Source organism: Pogonomyrmex barbatus, unplaced genomic scaffold (assembly GCF_055798465.1).
Source record: "Pogonomyrmex barbatus isolate J1 unplaced genomic scaffold, ASM5579846v1 scaffold3, whole genome shotgun sequence".
NCBI lineage: Eukaryota > Metazoa > Arthropoda > Insecta > Hymenoptera > Formicidae > Pogonomyrmex > Pogonomyrmex barbatus.
In genome coordinates this window covers 21,519,412-21,540,997 of record NW_028297127.1, presented here as the reverse complement: position 1 = coordinate 21,540,997, position 21,586 = coordinate 21,519,412, and the positions used below count along the sequence as shown (strand labels likewise).

Here is a 21,586-nt window from a genome sequence, read left to right as displayed (position 1 = left end):
TTAATATTTTTAATTCACGTGTAGAATTTGGTTAACGATACGGTGAGAAGAGAAAAAAAAAATGCGCTTCTAACAGCGCTCGATGCGCTTGGCATCGTCCAAGCTCCTCTTTTCGTACTATCGTCAGCTCTCGTATGTAATCGTAGGCGGACGAATCGAAATATCGCGATATTTTCATCACGAGCATCCGCGATATCGCGTCATATGAGACAATCGCGACCTTCCGGCGTGCTTCCTGGAAATGGCGTCGCGTTCTGGAAACTCGAAGAGAAGCTCGTCTATCACAGCGCGACACGATAAAAGTGCAGGATCCGTGTGCGAAAAGAAAGCGAGGCAGATAAGCTCGCTCGGTTTCGCCAACCAGTGCGAGATATGCCGCTTTCGTGACCAAGGGAACATGCGACCGCTTTTTATAGTCGGTTCTCGAAGACGTTTAACTTCACTTGCGAACAAGGACGTATTATTAATATTCTAATGACATATTCATTAAGCTGTTTGTTTCTGCCTTCAAAATTATAGCAAAAAGCGGTTTCAGCGGAAAACGAAAGCTCGAGATGAGATTCAGGATTCAAATCTAGAATCTTAATTGAGACATCAACGCAAATTAATAAACGTGAGCAAACGTACAGAGTGAAACGTGAATTAATGGATATGGGCGTAAGAGAGGTGTACATGTCTCGAGCGTTTCGATTCGTTACGGAAAATTTCATTCAAAGTTGTTCGCTGCTTGCCGCCGTCGATGCTCCGCCGCGATGCTCGCGGAGAAATGAAAATCCGCGCGATTTCCGAGGGAAACGATTAGAAACTCCGATAAGTTTCCCCAGGCGCGAGACACTCGGTGCGCTTTATTCATCGATCGTGAAACGCTCCCGTGGCACGCTCCACGCTTTCCTATCCATTGAAATTAAGAGCGCGCGGCCGCGCGTCCAGGCCTCGCGAGCGCGTCGGCCGTTTTCTTATAACAAATTAAAGATCGGGCCGCGCTGATAGGAGGAAGCGCCGTTACGTTAATTGGTACTCGCGGAGTAGGGTGTTACGTTTCAGGATTAATTTACTCGAAAACGATAGGCATCGCCGTCGGCATCTCCGCGCGCGCGCGCGCGCACTCCAATTACGGTTGCGGCTGTAATTTGCTGCATCTCGTCTATCTAAACATTGTCACGAAGCGTGACAGAGGTCGCGAATATTCGAAACGACCGAGCGATCGTTCCTGAGATTAAAGAAGGATCCGAGAAACGAAACGCGACGCGAAATCCTCCTTTGATCCCCTGATCTCGTGGAGCTAAGGAGCATTCGAGAATTGGGATGGAACAACACGACGGGGAGAACGTTCCGAGAAACAGTTAGCAATTACCGTAGTGTGTAATTATCGTCTCTCCCGTTATCGGCGACCCGCGGCGGTTTAGGCTCTTTAACCGCGGCATGCGGAAAACCGCCTTTTCCGTTGCGCGGGGATAACTCATCCGCGCGATATGTGAACGCGGACGGTCACTCGGAGAAGGCGAGAACGCGCGTTTCTACGGCCGTACCGAGAGTACCGAGAGCCTACGAGGACGTTTGGTATTCCGCGCGTATCGCCTAGAGCGACGCTCGCGCAGGCATTCCGATGGAACGTGCCAGGCATCGCCTGAGGGGTCTCTCTCCGACCCTTCGAACTCCCGGTCCCCTCCTCTCCCCCCCTCCATCCCTTCGTCGATTCTATGGTCAAGACTTCCCTTCGTTCCCCTGAGATGCGTGAGAGGGGTGAGATGTGCGAATGAATTCTGGATTCTGAACCGGGTCCCAGGCGCTTTTTCTAAGCGTTGTCGAGAACGGATTAAGGTGCAAGACACGGCACGCTGGACACGAGCTTATAAGGCGACACGCGCGCGCGCGCACACACGCGTACGTGTGTACACAGCAGATATGTGTATGAAGGTTTTTCCCTAATTTCGGCTCAAATTGGCAGGGATTGCACCCGGCAACTTTTGGAACATTACGCCGCGAAACGACGGGGTTTTAACCCTTTAACTCCGCTTACGATACCGGGGAAAAGTTTAACGGACTATCGAGCTAGCAGCCAGTGTTGTTCTGGCTCCGTCCGTGTTTAGGAGGATCGTTGTTTTGAGTTAGTTTATGCAGCTAGTTTATACAGTTTCGAAAATCCCTCCCTCCCTCCCTCCCTCCCCTCCTCTCTTCTTGATCATGAAACTTTTAATCAGCCCGGATTACGAAGCTCGAGCTTGCTTGACCGCCTCAAATAGGAATGGCGCCAGGCTTACTTGGTTAGTTATTGAGAAAATTGAAAAACGCGCGCCAGCATCACTCAAGCATCTCTTTTAGCGCGTATATTCACGCGTAACGTTTCAATTTCCTTGATAATAACCAAACTCAAATAAGCCCAGTGATGCCACTCGACGCTTTTTAACCATTCAAGCGAGGTCAAACTTTGCATTAAATCTCCGCTTGAGAATTTAAATCAAAATTCGCGTCCGCATGCTTAAGAATGTGTAAACCGACGATGTCTTCAGAAATCATCGCGACGGCAAGATGTTAAGCTCCAACTTGTTTCTCAGAAGAGAGAGGACAGGGAGAGAGGGGGGAGAGAGAGAGAAGGAGGAAAGTTTGCGCCGAGAGACGCTCCGCGCGAGTCGAATAACTGGTCGTTCCAGTTTCTGGCGTTACGCCTGACGCCGGATGCCTCTCCCCCCCATCCCCCCCCCCTCCGTCCGCAGACTGGTACAACCGGTATATAACGCGTATATACATGTATACGTGTATACGTGTGCCGAACGGGTATGTAGCCTGCGTCACTGGCGTCATATTTTAAATGCTAATACGCCCTGATCGATCCACCGGCCGGTAAATCGCGTTACGCGATCAAAAAGTAGTGGAAGGCAACGTGGTGGCAACGATTATACTCGTTCATATATATATTACAGTGGGGCCACTCCTGAAGCCGGTGATGTTACTTCCGCGCGAGAATTTATGGTCGTAAAGGGGAGCCTTGAGATGGGAGCGGGGGGGGGGGGGGGGGAGAGGGAATCGATAGTCGCGGAATGAAACGCTGTTAATGACAGTTATGAATAAGGAAGATTTCAGTCGTCAGCAAGGATGTGTGTTACACGGGGAGGATAAATCTTGCTTCCACTATCGCACTGATATTATTAAAAGTATTACCTCTCCATGTCGAAATTGATAAAAATAACTTTCAAATATCGGAGTAGAATGAATATTTAAGTTCACGATCCTTCAATATTTTATGACTATATTCGAGCGATGCTGCTTAAATTGATTTGATCAAATCAAATCGGCTTACATCTCAAAGACTCGAGAGACGGATAAATTTTAATGCCTCGACTAGTAATATTGAACCGAGTTATCGTCGTCGGCACGTTAAATTTCTGAGAATTTGCACGTTGCTCTGTGCGATAGTCGCGGCAGGTTCCCTCGGAGTTTTCCTATTAGGTATTTCCGTTCCCTCCATTTTTATGATACAGCGTATAAAATGTAATAAGGGACTTAATCATATCTCCCATTAATTGAGCGAAGTTTCCTGAACCCGTTATATTCCCGTTATATCGCAAATAGCGCAACTCCATTTCCATTCGTTTTAATTACGCATCTCACACATTGTCATACGGCGTCAAAAGTGCAGCGTCACATTGATTTAAAGAGACGCAAGGAGTACGGAGAGGAATACGTCCGCGATGTTGGTCGATTGACGTTATTTGCGAAATTGAGATGACCTGCAGTCATCGTGCAGCGGCTCGGACTGCATTTTGCCACATCACGATTCTCACGTGAACATCTCTTTCGACTGAGAGGAGGAGAATTTACGAGAAAATCCTCTAATGGCCATCTCCGATTTCCAGAGACCCGATGTAATATCGCGGAACGAGGTAAGAGACGCGCGTGCACGTACTTATTTTTATATTCGTTCGGTTGCAGATTTAAGGACCGTGGAAAATGCCTGCCGTATCGTAAGATCGTTACTGTAACTTGGCTCCGTAATGCCATCAAACTCTGAGCGTTACTGTTAATTGCCAACGTTGCGTCATTGCGCTGGCATTAATCATCAATTTATATCGCATTATTTGCGAGTGTCACGTGGCTCGCTGGTCATCTCCGAAAGTGATATTTCTTGGCGGGGATACAGCGGGGGGATAATCTCGTCGCGATTGGCCCTGGGGACATCTCGACTTTCTGTTCCGACGTGATAACTTTGTATTTATGTGCCATGTGAAATTCGATGACCTACGATAAACACGAGTTTCGACATTGATCGCGCGAACGCTAATAATCGTAGGTATGCTAATGCCGATAAACAGAACTTGGCCGCCTCGCCAAGTATGTACGGGATCCGCACGCGCACGAAGTGAGTAAATCATGCACGTTACTATAAATACACCGGGTATATGTTGTCGCGACACCGAACGACGCTGTTGCGATAAACCGCACGGTGGCGATCTTTGGCAAAGGATCCAATTTACACGGGATCCAATCGAGACGCTAATAGCAATTCCGAGTATTAGCGGGGTATTTTTGAAAACGTCGCTACACACACACACACACACACACACACACACACACACACACACACATTTCGGAGGATCGCGTTTCGTTCGCACGTCAATTTAGACTACGGCTCTCCACGTGGCGCTGTAATTAATTTTCAACGAACAAACAGATAATGCATTAACCTCCCCAGGCTAAGGATAATATTTTCGTCAGCGGTAACATTGGATCTGTCAGACCCGAGACATTTATTGAATAAACCTTAATCCTCTACTGATGCAAAATATATCAAACGTATTTAAACGCCAAATTGGAAATTAGGTATAATATAAGGTATATAATATTCTCTTAGTTAAAATCGTCGCAACTTGCGTTCTCGCTAAGAATCTCGGTTAATTATATTTCAAGATTGTAAAATTTCATTTAAATAAAACTGCTCACTATATATAAGTTTATGCACTATAATATTTTATCGTATATATATATATATATATATATATATATATATATCAAAAAAGTAAAACTGCTTCAAATTTAAATATTGCCTATGTGCATGCGAAAGACTTTTGACGCGGTAATTACCTTTTCTAAATTTTCATTTAAAAGAATTCAAGATTTCTAAAGGACAAAGTACCTTGTACCTTGAGTAGGTCATGATTGCAATCGGCACCGCTACATCCAGAGATAGGGCATGAAAAATAAAGGTTATCCCCCAATAATCTTTGGAGTTAACCTTGACGACTCTTCCAGCGCAGACACGTCTCCATTCGCTGCGGTTTCAATAATTTCTACAGCGCTCGCTTTCAATCACCACCTACACGCCACGTCTCAATAACATCTGGATCTCAGCATTTTTTCCCCGCGCAATTCTCTTTCTCTCTCTCTTCGATTACCTCGCCTCGTTCGTCCGTGACGACCCCGATGCGAGGCAGCCGGTATTTTTAGAGGCGGCTTTAAGCTCGCAATATATAAGAGAAGAGCTCGGCGTGTACCCCCTCTTTCCATGATACGGACCTGTCCGAGGGGGTAAAAGGGTTACGGTCACGCCAATCATTTTGTATCAGCGATGGATTTATCGGCGATCGCGTGGTAGCGCTTCCTCTTTTCGTGAAGAAAGATCGTTTCCGATAACGCGACCTGGCCAACTTTCCGCTCCCTGCGCCGCGCCGTGCTAACTTAGGGATGGTTCGAGTATGGTATTCTTGGACGTGGTGATCGTTACGTGTAACGCGGGGGTACTGCACCCCGTAAAGGGAGATAATGCTCGGACAATGGTACGCGCGGCCTCGTTTAACTTTGTCGTCGCCTTTGCCAAGTTTGCCGTAACAAAAGGTAGAATTCCCAGCTCGCCTTTATTTACGTAAAGCATTTAACTCGCGGAAAGTGGGATGTTAGAAATAAACTAAATCTGAAATACAGCTCTTACAGATAAATAATGCTCCTCCTAAGGGATGGATTTAACTCTCCGTAAATTGATGATCTTCCAATAGCCGCCAGAGTTCTGACAACCGTGCGACTATACACCAGAGGATTATACCCCGAGACTATTTTCCATTGTTTTCTTTAATAAATAAAAAAAAAAAGAAAAAAAAAATACGAAATGCGGGAAGGATTAATGTCGCGGATTGACAATGCAACGCATAAACGCGTGGGGGCCTATTACATCCCGCATTATTCATCCCGCGGCTTAAATAACTGCGAAGGTCCCTTCAGACCGCCCGGGAATAGATCGTCCGATCAAATGGCCTATGCAAATTGCGCAATTAATCAGCTCATTGAATTGCAAGTATGACCTAATAATGGCTACGAACGGGGAGCCATTATCGCTCCGATGTCGCTCGAGATCGAAAACAGTCAGCGTCTCGCATGAGTCGCGTGGCCCGCGTGCACAATGTCGATGCGTAATACATTGGATTCCAAGAATGTCACGCGTAGATATGCCGCATTAACGATTGCCTCGCGATTAAAGTAAGAGTGGCGCTTAATTAAAGACTACCCGAAGCACGAAGACAAATCAAAAAGAGTGACGAGCCGTCGTATGTCCTTTCAATCGAGCGGGCAACGCCACGACGCGCCAGTGATTTGCATTCAGATACCGCTTCTTTCTCGATCTCGAAACGGACGATAAAAAAAATCACTCTTATTACCGAAGAGAAATTGGTGGAGTAATCGATATTTCGCTTCTAATGGCTGGTGGCTCGTTTCCGAAGTTTATAGAAAATTCAGCGACGAGATTATTATATTAATCAATTCTCTCGAGAGAAGATAATGGACTCCAGCCTGGAAGGATGTGTGTCGTATACATATGTAATTTTCTGTTACAAGCGCACTTACACGTGCACGATCGTCCACGTTATGCAAGCTGTACGCAAATGAAATCTTTACGGCGACCAAATTTACGATTGTCAGCATTTTCTCAAAGACCGGTTTTACTAAGCGTGCTCGTTTAAATTTCAAACGTTAGCCTTCACACAACCGCAACGTCGTCGCATTAAAAGTTATCTTTCGTGAGTCACGTAACGTGCGTTCTTCGGATTGGAGGTATGTGTTATCGGTTAAGCTATGTTAATAAAAAATGCCCGATGAAAAGGGGCATAATTTGGCATAATTTTTCATAAATTTTCATAGGAACGACTTCTCGATCTCAATGTCTCTTATTGAAATTAAACAAATTAATTATTCATAAAGAAGATTAATCGAGCCGCAATCGTACACAGTCGGAATAATCTCTCTCGTCAGTCGTTAAGGAGATATTTAACGGAGGTCGTTAAACGTCGACTCGCGCTGTCGTAATTATCGGCACGGAATACATTCATACGGATTGGGCGCGTGCATACAATTCGCTGTTGTTCGCGGACGTTTCCCCCCCCTCCCCTCCCTTCCCTCCATCGCGTAATCCCTTCCTCCTGCCCTCTCCCTCGCCCTCTTTGGCGAGAGGGAATAGTTTGCGGCGAAACGGCGGCGCGAGGAATTTTTATGACGAAAGTAAAACGGAACGGCCCATAAAACCAGGCGAGCGCGATTCTATCTCTCTTCGACTTCGCCCCCCCCCCGCAGTCGCGTAAAGTTTGCAACAAACTTCCTCATCGTGCAGACTTTAGCGCGTTCCTCATCCTCCCATCCTCCCTCGTCCTTCATACTTCTTCTTCTTCTTCTTCTTCTTCTTCTTCTTCTTCTTCTTCATCGCTCGTCTCTCACTTTTCTCCCGTGGGCGGGAGAAGCGGCCAAAGCGATCGCGTCGACGAATACGAGGAGTAGATAGCTGGCACGTTTTACAGCTAGAAAAGCGTACCGCTTGATAACTTTTAAAGCGGAACAACCGGTCTGTTTCTGTTCTCGCGCGGAAGGCCGATCATTCTCCATTCCGTTACGAAATTTCCAGCGCGAGCGTCACATCGCCGCAGATACAGATATCGATTAGATACGCTCGCCTCCTCCTCCTCCTCCTCCTCCTCCTCCTCCTCCTCCATATTCCTTATCGTCTGTCTCGTTTTAAATCTAACTTTTCCCAAAAACTTGTCTCCAGTTTTCATTTAACTTCTAATCGAACTTTTTAACTTTCAACTTGCTCAAATCTTATTTAAATGAGAGAAAAAAAGAACGGTGCGCTCTTGAGTGCGCGTTAGAGAGGCGTGGCAGACGTTGAGAACTGAAATTGATTTTAGTTTACCCCCGTCACGTATTTCCACGTACCGATTAATTTTTTAGCGAATAAATATTACCTATACTATATTACGATAGCAATTTTGTATATATATTATTTATAGTTATCATTATATAATACTTATCGACAATCGTAACGATGTCGCGTAAAAAAACTCTCGTCGGAGACTACCTTAATACGAGAAAAGAAGGAGCTTGGTTAAAATTTCGCTCACGTAAGCGCGAATCGTACGACCAACGTGGACTAAACTAGCGTCTCAACTATAATTCATGAAAGCGCCAAACTATTTTCCAACTACGTCCAACTATGGCTCGCTCGACTGTAAGCGGCGAAGTTCGCGACTCCCAGTTTCTAACTGGATTTCTTTCGCACGAATCGTGTGGCGATGCCACTGTCATAACTTAACCGTCTACGGTCGACGGTCGCTTCAAAGTAATGCACTTTGGATTTGTCCCTTTTTACATTCGCTTCAGCGATTGCTGCGATCGGTAAGTGATCCGTTGTTAACCCCAAATTCTTGGAGAAACTTATGAAAAATGAGAAAAAGGACCTCTCGAAAAGTTACATTCTTAAAAGAACTATCAAGCGGACGTTTTAGAAAAACTTTGAAAAATTTTTTTGCGAAACAGAAGACAGCTGGTAGATAAATTAAACGAGGCATTAGAGGTATGTGTGATTCACATAACGTTAGAAATTTTATGATTCACATAAATTATGAGATCATTTTTCCTTTCCTTATTCGTGAGGTGTAAATTTTCACAAAACTTTTGTGTTTCTTGAAATTAATGGGCTAATAAACCACCACACGTTTTAACGTTTTCAGACATAGACGTTTTAACGTTTTTTTAACATAGTTCTTTGGAAGGCCCACGTGGTGTACGCTGAACCAGTGAAGTTTACGGTTCGGAGCAAAAAGTGTGCGGGAATGCAGAACGTGTAAAATTCGCGCGGGGGATCGCCGTATCGTCGATATTTCTATTTCTGTACTAATTCCTCTACGTCGCTCTGCTTTGCGGAGGGGAGAAAATTGCGTAGAGATATACACTGTGTGTACAAGGATATAAATACGATTAATCGGGTGTACGCTATCCGGACGGGTGTCTTCGCGTGCGTGACGCGCACCTGGTGTGTCACGTCAGGCAAAAGTCGTCGTCGTCGTCGTGTTCGTCGTCGTCGTGGTCGTCGCTCGTCGACGCAACCTGCAACATGGCGTGTCACACGCACTCCTGATCTCTCCCCAGTGGCGTCGACACACGGATATCGTTATGACTTTTTTCTTGAAGAAAAGTTGTAACACATCTCATTTACGTCAAAGAGTTAAATATACGTGACAAGATAGTCCATTACACAACCGGAAATCTTCAGACCGAGTCGTAGCGATGAGATAACGTTGATTTCTGGGAAATTTTCAACCGTCAGAGAAAAATATCCATTTAATTTTTTAAACAACATTATGTGCAACAATGTTTAAATATTTATATTTAATAATTATATTAACAAAAATTATTGTACAACAATTTTATAGATAATATATATAGTTAATATATATATATATATATATATATATATATATAGTTGCCAAGGTAATTAATTATTTTATATATTCTGAGAGCAATTTACTTCACATTAATCTCAAAGACATTGGGACATTTGGTCATCTCTATTGACAAGAACGTTCCGTTGGAAGTTTCCTCCCGAGGGCGGTGTGGAGCCAGTTTCGTTTGATTACGCTGTTGGGGTGAATGCGCGCGAGTGTTGCACAAGCGGGATGAGAACGAGAGAAGAGAACACGAGCGGGAGGACAGTCTCGCATGTGGTGCTCGGTAGTAATTATTAACCCGCAGTGACTCACTAGGTTGAGGACCTTTATGATCCACGCTAATGGGTCCGTCACTCGAAGCACCCGGAGTCATACGTACTCAACTATACATGCGGATCATACGGCGCCGCATCGAGCGCGCGCGCGCGCGTGTGAGTTTCGTGGATGCAGGTGCACACACGTGCGTGCGTATGTGTACGCGTGTGCGTTTATGGCTTTCGGCCACGTAAATCTCGTAGCGCGTTCCTCCACGCCTGAAAAGCCTCGACCTACCTTTCTCTTTGACAAGGAGGACGTTAGTCACGAAGGCGGGCAAGCGTTCATCCTTTTAATGGATTTCTTGAATTAGAAACGAACGGAAAGCCCGCGCGCGTGAACGAACGAACAAATAGATGGACGAACGGAGCCCTCGTTTTGTTTCTTGTTTACGCGCCGTCACGCAATCCCGGAAATATATCGTTATTTTCGACACCGCCCCCGGCGGTAATTATTCACCAAGCCAAACTACGGCGGTACGGAATTGTTGGAATTGCCATCGTGCTCCGACGCGTGCGTGGGCGGGCGCAGTCGTTTGCCGAGAAATTGAGTTATGCTTCGCGTCCAACTAGCTACCATAATATCAGATTGTGTGCGAAATGCGTATGGCCAGCGCGAAATCGTGTCGCGTTGAATTTATTCGCGCTAAATCGGATCGGTTAACATCTCTCGGGGCAGGTTTGTTACACAAACAGAGAGGAAAGCTAATTACTTTTGACCGTTGTGCGCATTTATAGCGAATTCAAAACGCAAAAAGTTTGGGGGGAAAGGTTCGTGAACGTGAGAATGTCGGAGGCTAGTATAATTATCGTGCTAAATACGCGATAAAATGGTACAATCGGTAAATCGGTTTCTTCTTGCGGGTTTAAGAAATAAGAAAGAAAAAAATCATCCGGAAATGGTACATAATAAATAATAATATCGCGATAAAGCGCTTTATAATTATTATAATAATATACTGCGCGCCAATAGGGAATATTCTGGTTTCCATTGAGATCAGAGAACCTGAATCATGCGCACCCGTATGTACTTCCCAGCTGCGTTAAAAGTGTGTTAGTCGTAAGGATCACGCGGAACCAGTTCCAGCTGGGACATCTGCACGATAATGGCGACGTTAACGGCATGATAATGGCATGATGAACGGAGCCAATCCGATCGCGACGAACCGCGTGTGCGGGAACCGCGTATTCGCGCGTACGATTTTGTTGAATCGCCTCGCTATAGCGCGCGCTATTATAGCGACTTATTATAGTCATCATGGCGTTCTACCGATTACGTCGGTATTGTATTGTATCTGCGTCGATTTAACTGCGAGGACACAGCCCCTATTTCAGCGATTGGATTCCAGTCGATCCAGCCGGCGAGTCAGTGACCCGATTAAAGTGCGCGAATAGGAAGGAAATAGGAAGTTTATCGTAATACGTGTCACCGAAGTCAAGTCGGACCGACCTTTCGAAACTGTGCCACTGTGCAACTTGCACGTTCAACGCACTTCTTTATTTCCGTTGATTAAAATCTTGGAAATTAGCCGAATCTTCTTTCTCATCGATAAAGAGTCTGGTAATAACTTTGAAAGTCACTAATGTGGATTAATTTAGAATAATGAATGCTTCAACTATATAATAAATCATCGATTACCATATTTGCCAGTAGATTAATGTTCGATATAATATTAAAATAAAAGTAGGATATTTCTACATATAATTATTATTCCGATTCCAAATTATTTTTGAATTTAAAAGAGAAACAGGAATTTTTGGCTTTTGGGATTGAAAGCACATAAAAAAAAAAAAAAAAAAATATGCTTCCCGATTTAATTACAAAAATCTACAAAAAAATCAAAAATCTACATAAAATCCTACCTCGGTGGACATTTAATTGGTGTGCCGACTGTCGGGACGTTAACGCTAAAAGTGGAAAAATCGTGGTAAATTACGATTCTCCATCATGTACCTGCCAACATCGATTTCAAATTTGTCAAAGAACCTGCGGCTGAAAGCGCATCCGGCGCTTTGCGGATGGCGAGATATCCTCTATAGACAATACCCTATAGAAAGTACCTTCTGACACATTGTCGATCAATCGGCCGCGAGAGCGTTCACGAACACGCGGTATGCGTCTGGTTTCGGTCCTTTGACGGTGCACCAGCGGTATCGCCGGTTCGCCACAAATGCACGAAATTTTCCCCGGGCATCGCTCGCCCATCGATACGCAGATCTGCGAATGCTCTATGATGTCACAGCCACGCCGCTCGCAATTTGCGAAATAGCCGGGCCGTTTTGCAGCGTCGAACGGAACGAGCGCTGAAAGCTATTTCATTCACATGTCATCGCTCGACGTAGTCCCGTTCACTCGTATTGTGCGCCGTGACGCTTGGTGACGTGGTGCTTGGTTAATTATCATTTTTATATAATTAATTAGTTTCGGGGAAATGCATGTGAATATGACTCGTCGTGTTTTATCAAATGTGGGATAATCGTACGAGAATTAAAAGAGCGCGAAAAATGGTTTTGGTTTTAAGAAGCTTTTAACAAAATATAAATTTCATAAAGGACTGAAAAATATTTCAATAAAAAGCGCAAATGGCGAATCGAACGATTTGCACCTTTTTCAAAACTTTGTCTCTTGGAAAAAAAAAAAAACAAAATGATTACAATACCGGCGAGCAGCGAAGTTTAGCCTTGGATACTCGAAATATCCGAGATCCCGCATGTCTGACTTGAGTTACGACCCGTTTGTTACGGCGATTATATACCGAACGAGCTAGACAGAGATTACATCATTTCTCTCCTTCTCTCTCTCTATACCTCCCTCGTGCCCTAGCGAGGTCCTCCGCTTCGCTGGATTTACTGTTAGCACGGCCTACGCACGCTCGCTCGCTCGTTGGTCGTTTGTCGATGTGTCCCGCGTGCGAACACGCGTGTGTACACGAATCCCGCCTGGAGAGCGAATTCACTTTGGATATGTAGCACGTAACGCGAGACTAATGCGTAAATGCGCGTGTGTTCGATAATACGCAAGCGAGCCTGTAAACGCGCATCTATGAGACAAAATAATGACGCATAGGCGTCGAATTTCGGAAGTTGAAATACGAGTTGTGTGAATATACGCGGCATAAAATAATATCAAGGAAATTTTCCACACTTGTAGAATATTTTCGTAAAATTCAATTAAAATTGCTTGTTAGTTTTTCAAGTATTTTACCAGATAATATATGTCCAATATGTCCAACACAACCGACGTTTGCTGAACGTAAACGTCGTAAATTTCACGATAAAAAGAAATAAAAATAATGATAAACCGAAGCGGCGAATCGAGTGATAGAGTTCGAAGAAAAGTTTCGCTCGCGCCTTCTTCCGAGAAGAAACCTCGGCATCGTGTTCCCGACCTCGAGTGGCCATCACTCCTGGGAGCGATATCTCCAAGCGGGGCGCGAATTTCTAATCTCCACGCCGTTGCACGCTCGCAGATAACGGCGAAGACGAGACATCGCAAGAGATACGGAACACGCCGTGTATCTGCGTATTCGCGTACGATGATGCGCGCGAGCGGGCGAGCGAGCGAGCGCATCCCGTCCCGGGCAGATTTCGCGTGGCGCGTGTGTGCGTGACGGGCGTGTAAATCGCCAGCAAGCTGACGGACGTGTGCCACGTGAACTGCATAATGAACGGCGATCGTTGCCGGTACTTCGCCTACTCTCTCGAACGTTCCGTACGCGGCCCCGGTGGGAAGATAACGCGATGACCTCGAGATAAATTGCTCGTCCGTGTCGCGCTCGTTGGCCGATCGCCTCTCTCTCTCTCTCTCTCTCTCTCTCTCTCTCTCTCTCTCTCTCTCTCTCTCTCTCGCTCTCTCTCACTCGGAGCGAACGACGTTGCCCGAGACAGAGACGTCGGTTGCGTCGCTCCAGGCGGAAGAAGTACACGCGCGACGCGCGCGTTGACTAATCGATTCATAGATTACGCGCTTCACCCGATGTCTCTGAAAGCTTTACGCTCCATTCAACGTGGAAACGCCTCGATTGCTGGACGTCGAGAGATCCAGCGCATTGTGTTACGGTGAATTGGCCCTGAGTTGCGTTTCAATCCAAGCGCGACGTACGTCTCTAATATTATAAGAATGTCAGTGTGGTGTGTGTGTGTGTGTGTGTGTGTGTGTGTGTGTGTATGTGGTGTGTGAAAGATGCAATGTCATCGTTTATTAAGAGCGAGCTGGTCTACTAGAGATCCAAGTATCGATTTCTTCAGACGTCGCTCTCACGTTATCGCTGTACCATCCAGATAAGATATCATCGAGCGGTGTACCCTAGGCTCAAATAGGATACGAGATGTAGACATGGGATATAAACGGACGTTTCGTCGCGCCGGTGGCCTTGAGGGATGAGGACGCACGTGGTGGTACGTCGCGAATGAAATGTACGAGACTTTCGATTCGGTGATGAAACTGGGTGAACCGTGAGATATCTCGGCGCGTGATTCAGACTCGCGTGATGCAATCACGAAGAAGTTAGAGAGGCACCGACGAGATTTATTTCTTCGTAGACGTGTTTTACACCTTCGGCGAACGCGGACTACCAGCGAGCGACCGCAAAAACGACGAGCGATTGTCCTCGAGGTAAATCAGTCAAAGGGCGATAGAAGGCAGTTTTTATGAGACACATTCCAGACCATAGATGCGAAACTGTTCGCAACCGGTTATTTAAAAAGCGATAATAATAGCGCGACTCGACCGCTCGTGATAAAAATTTTGGCATCAATTGTAACTGCAATCGGAACTGCATTCCAAAACAAATATCACTCGTATAAATAAATGGCAGTCAGCATTAAAGATAGAAAAAGAGAAAAGATCAGCAGTTATATTATACATTGGTAACGATTAATGTAATGTAACGATAAATAATTAAATAACAATTAAATTCTAATTTTGTGTGCAAAGATAAAAAATAACGGAAGAAAAAAAGTTGAATCTCAAATTATTTTATTCAACCAATTTATTGTCAATTTAGTTTATTATACACGACGTCGCGGAACAAGAATATCCAGTCCTTGATTATCCTGTTAGACGACGATACTCTGACGCGGATACGCGATCACCGGACGAGTTGCCGAGCATCCGATTTTATATATTTTTACATCCTTCCTGCTGCATGCATTCCTGCTCGTCTCGTCCTTTTCTCCTCCTCGCTCATACCGGTTAACAAACGGTCTCGGACGAGGCCACGGAAGGAGAAGGTTAAAGAGCAAAAGAGAGGCAGGAGACCGGATCGAGAGGGGAGGCGAGAGAGGTGGAGGGAGAGCAGAAGGGGAGCGATAAAAAAGAAGCTGCGTGTGACCTTGTGCCCAAATGCCAGTTTCTGTTGCCGCACTCGGCGGCCAGCTGATTACCTCTCTCGGAGAGGCCCGGCTTGCATAAGCGTTAAATCGCGGTCGTTACACGAGAGAAGAGAGAAAGAGAGGAAAGAGAGGGCACATAATGGGGCACGTATTTAGAACAGGATAATGGCACGGTTGCACGGTTAGAATCGGGGAGGAGAAAAAAAAAGCGAAATTGCGAACGAGCTCTCTTACGCGATCCGCGCGACGATCCAATTTCGGCTCGCGACGCTAAAGAAAACGTAATAATTACGTCAAAAATTTGCGTCGCAAGGAACTGGATACTTGAACATCGGACACTGCGCGTATACGGTTCGAAAGATTTGGGTAATAATGCAAAAAAGATCAACTGACGGTAAACCTAAATTAGCACACTAGTCGAGTAATATCTCTCCTCCTCGACTTAAATCACTGAAATTGCTGCATAATTCTCTCCCTCGTGTAAAACACTTTAATTACTTGAATCGACGTGCTAATTGTTTAATGAGCCCCTCGAATAACAGTCGTTAATACACCTTTGATGGAACTTTGACACGAAAGATCGAGCCCATTTGCGCCTCGCCAATAAATTGTTTCGCGATCACGCCATGCGCGCGAAAAAGCGTGTCGGAACGCGTGTATACGCGTGTATCCCCGCGACGTTTTCCGCCGCGGAAAGTTCCAGAAAGTTCCAGAAGTCGCGTTCCGTCGCGACGTCCTCTCGTGCGAATAACCGATCGCCGCCGATCCGTATCTCCGCTTTATCGAGTTTCAATTCTACCCGTTCGTTACACGTACAACGAGCGATTACCTCTCCCAGCTAACTTCGCAACAACATCATCCCTCGTCGATAGCCTGGGTAAATTTGCTCTTTAATTCGCCGATGGCTTTCGCCAAGCGAAGCCTGATAACTCTTCCTAATGCCTGCTGCGTTAATGAACGATGTTAACTCGCAACGTTATCGTGTACCGATGTAACGATGTAACGCGGTTACGTTTATTTGCTATACTTCAGCCAGCGGGATATTTTACAGCGAGACGTTAAGATAAATTTATCCATTTCCTCCTCTTTCGTATTTATTTTCAGAGTATAATATTATATATATTATATATATATATTTTTTTTATTTTTGCAATTGCATAACGTTTTAAATAAATCTTACCGTAATTACAGCTGTACAACGATATATGCGGTTTCGCGATACACTTTTAATTGCGCTAGCTTCTTCCGAGTAAGTTTTTTTGTCACAACCTTTTGTCGAGGCTAACTCGTAGCGATTGATGCCGAGAGACCGGTGCCTTTCTTGGAAGTACGAGAAATAATTTCGCTCGCGCACGATTAATCTTAACCATACCTTTGTATTCGAGGGAATTCGCATTTCAGATCTCGCGTGACTCATCGAGATGCCTGAGGATCGAGCCAGAAAAAAGGATGCATCGATCAATCAAGCTTTAATACCTCGTGATCGAGTGCTACCGGCTCCGGTGGGATCCCAGAATCAGAGGAGATGGGACGCACAAGAACGTGGGATATCGATCGCAGGGAGGATGAACCACGTAGTTAACCTTCGTCGCTACACGATGGTCATTAGGGTAGCTCTCTCTCTCTCTCTCTCTCTCTCTCTCTCTCTCTCTCTCTCTCTCTCTCTCACCGCGAGTCTTCGTTCTTTTTGCGGCGTCGTTCCCTCTCCCCCTCCCTCCCCTCCTTCCTCCCGGTGAGTTCGCCTGTACCCCGACGGGAGAGAAAGGGAAAACTGAGAGCACACCCGCTCTCGGATGCTATCGGATCGCTTCGGCCTTGAAAACATCTCGAGGATACGAAGACGATTAGCTCGTCTGCCGACAAACTGTTGCTTCCAATTTTAGCCTAATTTTAACGCGGAATACTACTAGCGAGCCGGCTACATCATCCGTTGCATAAGCGAAAAAAACTTAGCGATTGTGCGCGGCGAAATGCGGCGTTGCTTCTAATGAAGTTCTGAAAACAGCTTTTTGCCAGTACATCAATTTACATTAGCCAACGCTAATATCCATACAACATACTGTACATTTCGTACTTCTATTTTTCTACTAGTAATTTATTCTTAATTTCGTTATACGAGCTTTACCTTTTTTTTCTCTAACGTCGTAATGAATCAGATGTCGACAAATAAAAATCTATTTTTGAGGACACACGTACGAATATATTTTAGAGAAGACGATAAATAAATCCGAAGAGACCGAGCACGAATGTGTCTGTTCGCTCGCCAATAACAGTGATGACAGTTATCAAAAAAGAAGCGCAGAGATGCAGAGGCTGTAAGTTTCTCTTTCTCTCGTCCGAAATAAAATATCGCGATCTGAAAAAAAAAACGCCGTAATGTAGCCGACGTTCAACGTTCATAAAAATACTCGGGAACGATATTTAGAGAGAGAGAGACTTGGCACCAACTTGATGTAATATATTGTCAAGTCGACGCACGTCCTCTGCTGTCTCTTCCCCCCCCCCTCCCTCCCCGTTCTCTCGAACATGATCAGCGGCAGTGGCAGACGATGTAGGAGATCATCATCGTCGTCTAGTAGCTTGCCAACCCAAACCCTCCATCGCCCTTTTCCGCTTGGGCTCTTTCGAGAAGAGCTTTAATATCTCAGTCATGCTCCCGGTTCACGAACTATTAATTATCCCTACCTAGATGCTCGCTGAACTCATCGCGTGGGTCAGAGCGCTGGATTAGCTTTAGTGACGCATTGCAAAAAGAGAGAGAGGGAGGACAATTTTTCTATCGGTTAAACTTAGTCACAGAAAATAAAGAAAAATGTGATACATATAACAAAAAAAAATTGGACTAAAACGAGCGAAGCTGATATCGCTCGTTATAAAAGTGATGCCGACACATCTAAACTTTATACTAACTGCGTCAAAATTAACGCTAGTATTTTTGCAGACAAATATTTTGAGCTAGTCCTTTTTTTTAAATCCCAAGATATCAACTTCAATTTACGGTACTTGCTTCACGATGACAGTTCACACTTAAATTATTCGTAATATAAAGTTCGTCGCGGCTAGTTTCAAGCACTCTTAGTTAATACAGGACTTATATACCGTTTCTTTCGATCGATGCGTCGCAGAAACGAAATGAAACGACCGAGATTGACAGAGATAGAGTCACGGCCGATTCCACGTCTATCTCAGATTACATCATTACCGATGAAGAGAGCACATGCAAGTTTTATACTTTCAAAAGCAATTTCTTATCCAGTAAACTTCTACTACGATTATAATTGATGAGAAAAAGAACCGTTCGCGAGGAAAATTTATTTCAGTTATTTGTAATGATGATTGTACAAACGTTATTCAAAATACAATAAAATAGAGCGAATTTATGTGCAAGGAAATTTATATACATATACAGAAAAATTTGCGATTCAACGTCGCACGTTAAGCGTCGAAAGGTGCGTTTTATCTATATAATACGTACAGGATTTTAATATTCTCACTTTCACCTGTCCACGCTTAAAGTTAAACGGCCCGTTCATTATACAGAAATACGGGGAACGCGGCATAATAGAAATCGTCGGGCGACACCGAAAGTTTCGGCGGGCGGCCTTCGGTGAGGTCAAGCGAGGCACGGCGCGCACGGCCGGCAGGGTCATCGACACGTGCCGATCAGCGACAGCGTCGGTGTTGGTAAGCGTTTCCACCGGTTTATATTTATAACGAGCCGAAGAGCGACGGTTTCGGGTCACCGCCTCGTTGTCGGCGTTGCCGCGCGAATGATGACTCGATTACTCGGGGCCGAGCCTCGTTTCTATCGCGATAATCCGGCGGAAGTCGGAGGAACGGCTCGCAGCTGGCGCCCGGAAACGCACGTAGATACACGCCGTGCGCGCGCACGCGCGCGCACGCGCGTACAACGCTTGGCCGTGGATATGCACGCTCGAGCCTGTCCCGTCCACCTCTTTTCTTTTTCCTCTTCTTTTTTTTTTCTTTTTTTTTTCCCTTTCTTTCAGGCGCATCCGCCTGTCTACTCTCCCGGCACACGGAGGAGAAACGAGAATGGCGAGTATACGCTTGACGTAGTCACGCGAGAGCAGTCGGACAAAGAAAGTCCGACGGCTAGAACCGTCGGACGGCGAGAAAGCGCCGAATGCAGCTGCCACAACGGTCGGGCATTCACTTCCCCGATGCCGGTCGACAGTCTCGTTTCCTTCAAGAATCCACCGGCCGGCTGGCGGCTTTCATCGCGAGGACACGCGAGCGGGTAAATTACGCGCGGACGGAATGCCGGTTTCTCAAGAGATTCGAGGAATTCGGAACAAAAGGCAAAACCCTTTTTCAAAGCGTGCGTGGCGACTCGCGTTATTATTTGTGATATTGGCACGTTTCAGATCATTTCTGTGTCGAGGTTATCGACGAGGTAACTGATCGAGCAAAAAAAAAAACCAAAAAAACAAAAAGAGATACGATAAACGTCACGGAATGTGGCGCGCAATTCCACGTTAACGTGGAAAGCGAATCTAAAATTCAGATTATTGACATTACGTAGTCATGACATCGTCACGCGGTTGTCTAATGCATCATTATGCACGTATTCGAAGTCGCCTGTGCATGCGATATTAATGGCGTGCGTAGTCGAGCGGAAAAGTAGCCGCGACGAATAAACTTCTTATCGTCGTTGCATATCACAACCATCAATTGACCGAGCTGATTATAGGCGACGTAATGTAAAGTCAAACCTATCGGGTGCCGTTTATCCAGACGTGTATCTACTTTCGAACTACGTAAACTCGCGAATACGTGTGAACACACCTGCAATTCCCAGGCATTTTATATCGCTTAATACTTTCATATCTTGAAATAAGGGGAGATTGAAATGCACTGAGAGAAGCTTGTTTCTTTGAAGTCGCGTATCCATCATCGAGTCATCGAAATTTAGGGAGGATTAATATCGAAATCTATTAACTTTTTTATATTGCATTTTTAATATATTAAATTATTTTATGTTTTTCTTACTAATGACATATTTCTTATAAAACACCAACTTTTTTTTAATTTTAAACATTTTTATGATTTAAAAAGGTAGAAAAAAATGATTGCTGATTAAACGGGTTTCATTTTGGGAGAACTTTTTCAACACGGAAACGTGATACGCGGGAAGGCTCGGTTCTATTGAAAATAGAAAGAGGAAAAGATCGGGACTCACCGCAACATCCTGTCGTGGCGGTCTCTCTCGAGCAGCTCCTCCGGACTGGGTGGTTGCGGGCCCAAGAGAGCGTGCGAGAGGGGCGGGTAGGTCCTAGATGGTCTCCAGAGCATCTCAGCGGGATGGTGACTCGGAGGCGCCGGGCTATGATAACCGACCGGCGGCGCCGTGGCCGCAGCGCTCGCGCCAGCATTGGGCGCGCCCTGGGACGGATGCGCCATCAGTAGAGACGTGTGCTGCACGCTCTGCACGTGCCAGACCCTGGCCGGAGTAGCGGCGGCAGCGGCGGCGGCGGCGGCGGCCACCACCGCCGACGGTGTCGAGGACGAGGTCGTCTCCTCGACGCTGAGCGCCGAGCTCCTGCTGCCGCTTCTCTCGTCGCCAGAACCGGCGCTCTTCAGCGAGCTTACCCCGCTGTCGGAACCGCTGTCGCCGTAAGTACCGACGACGCCGGCGGCACCGCTGCCGCTACCTCCCGACGACCGTATCCCGCCGACCGCCGTGGGCACACCAGCGAGTACGCTCGCTCCAGGTATACCGGCCCCGGCCTCCACTTCCATGAGGCCGGCCTCATCGCCGCCCCTCGATGTGTGAGACTGCTGTTGCACCTCGAGGAGGCTCGACGGGGTCAGGCGAGAGGTGGGATGATGGTGGTGCGATTGATGTGGGCTGCTCGCTAGCTGATAATGATGATGTTGCGACGGCGGCTGTTGTTGCTGCTGTTGGTGGTGATGGTGGATCACCGGACTGTTGGCGGAGTAACGTTGCTGGTGGTGTTGTTGATGGTGGTGATGAAACTGTTGTTGCTGATGATGCGGCTGATGGTAGGGTTGCAGATGGTGATGATGATGGTGACCGGCGATCGGCGGTGGCGGCTTGTTCAGCCTCTCGGCAAGGATAATCGGGCTTTCGTTGTGCCGACTACGTTCCTGCTCCCGCTGCTGTTCCAGGAGCAGGCTGTTCTGCCTGCCGGGGCCGCCGCCGCCGCTGCTACTAAACGGACTCAGCCTCTCCAGCACGGAGCCTGAGTCCTGACT

The 21,586-nt window shown here is 46.1% G+C and overlaps 1 protein-coding gene and 1 long non-coding RNA gene across 3 annotated transcripts in view; one reads left to right on the top strand and one right to left on the bottom strand.

Moving 5' to 3' along the window:
* Kdm3 (Lysine demethylase 3) overlaps nt 1–21,580 on the bottom strand; it is a 112,340-nt gene extending 90,760 nt beyond the window's left edge. The window contains exon 1 of one of the 2 annotated variants that reach the window (XM_089079532.1): nt 20,550–21,580. In XM_089079532.1, coding sequence (XP_088935658.1) covers nt 20,550–21,109 — 560 coding nt within the window. In that variant the 5' untranslated portion in view covers nt 21,110–21,580. The remainder of the gene's footprint in view (nt 1–20,549) is intronic. The other variant, XM_025219046.2, reaches the window with a different exon arrangement.
* Nucleotides 13,782–18,741, top strand: LOC148936152 (uncharacterized). The gene is made up of 2 exons (XR_016139852.1): nt 13,782–14,630; nt 16,751–18,741. It is a non-coding gene; the product is annotated as an uncharacterized LOC148936152 (long non-coding RNA).
* Nucleotides 21,581–21,586: the final 6 nt, after the last annotated feature.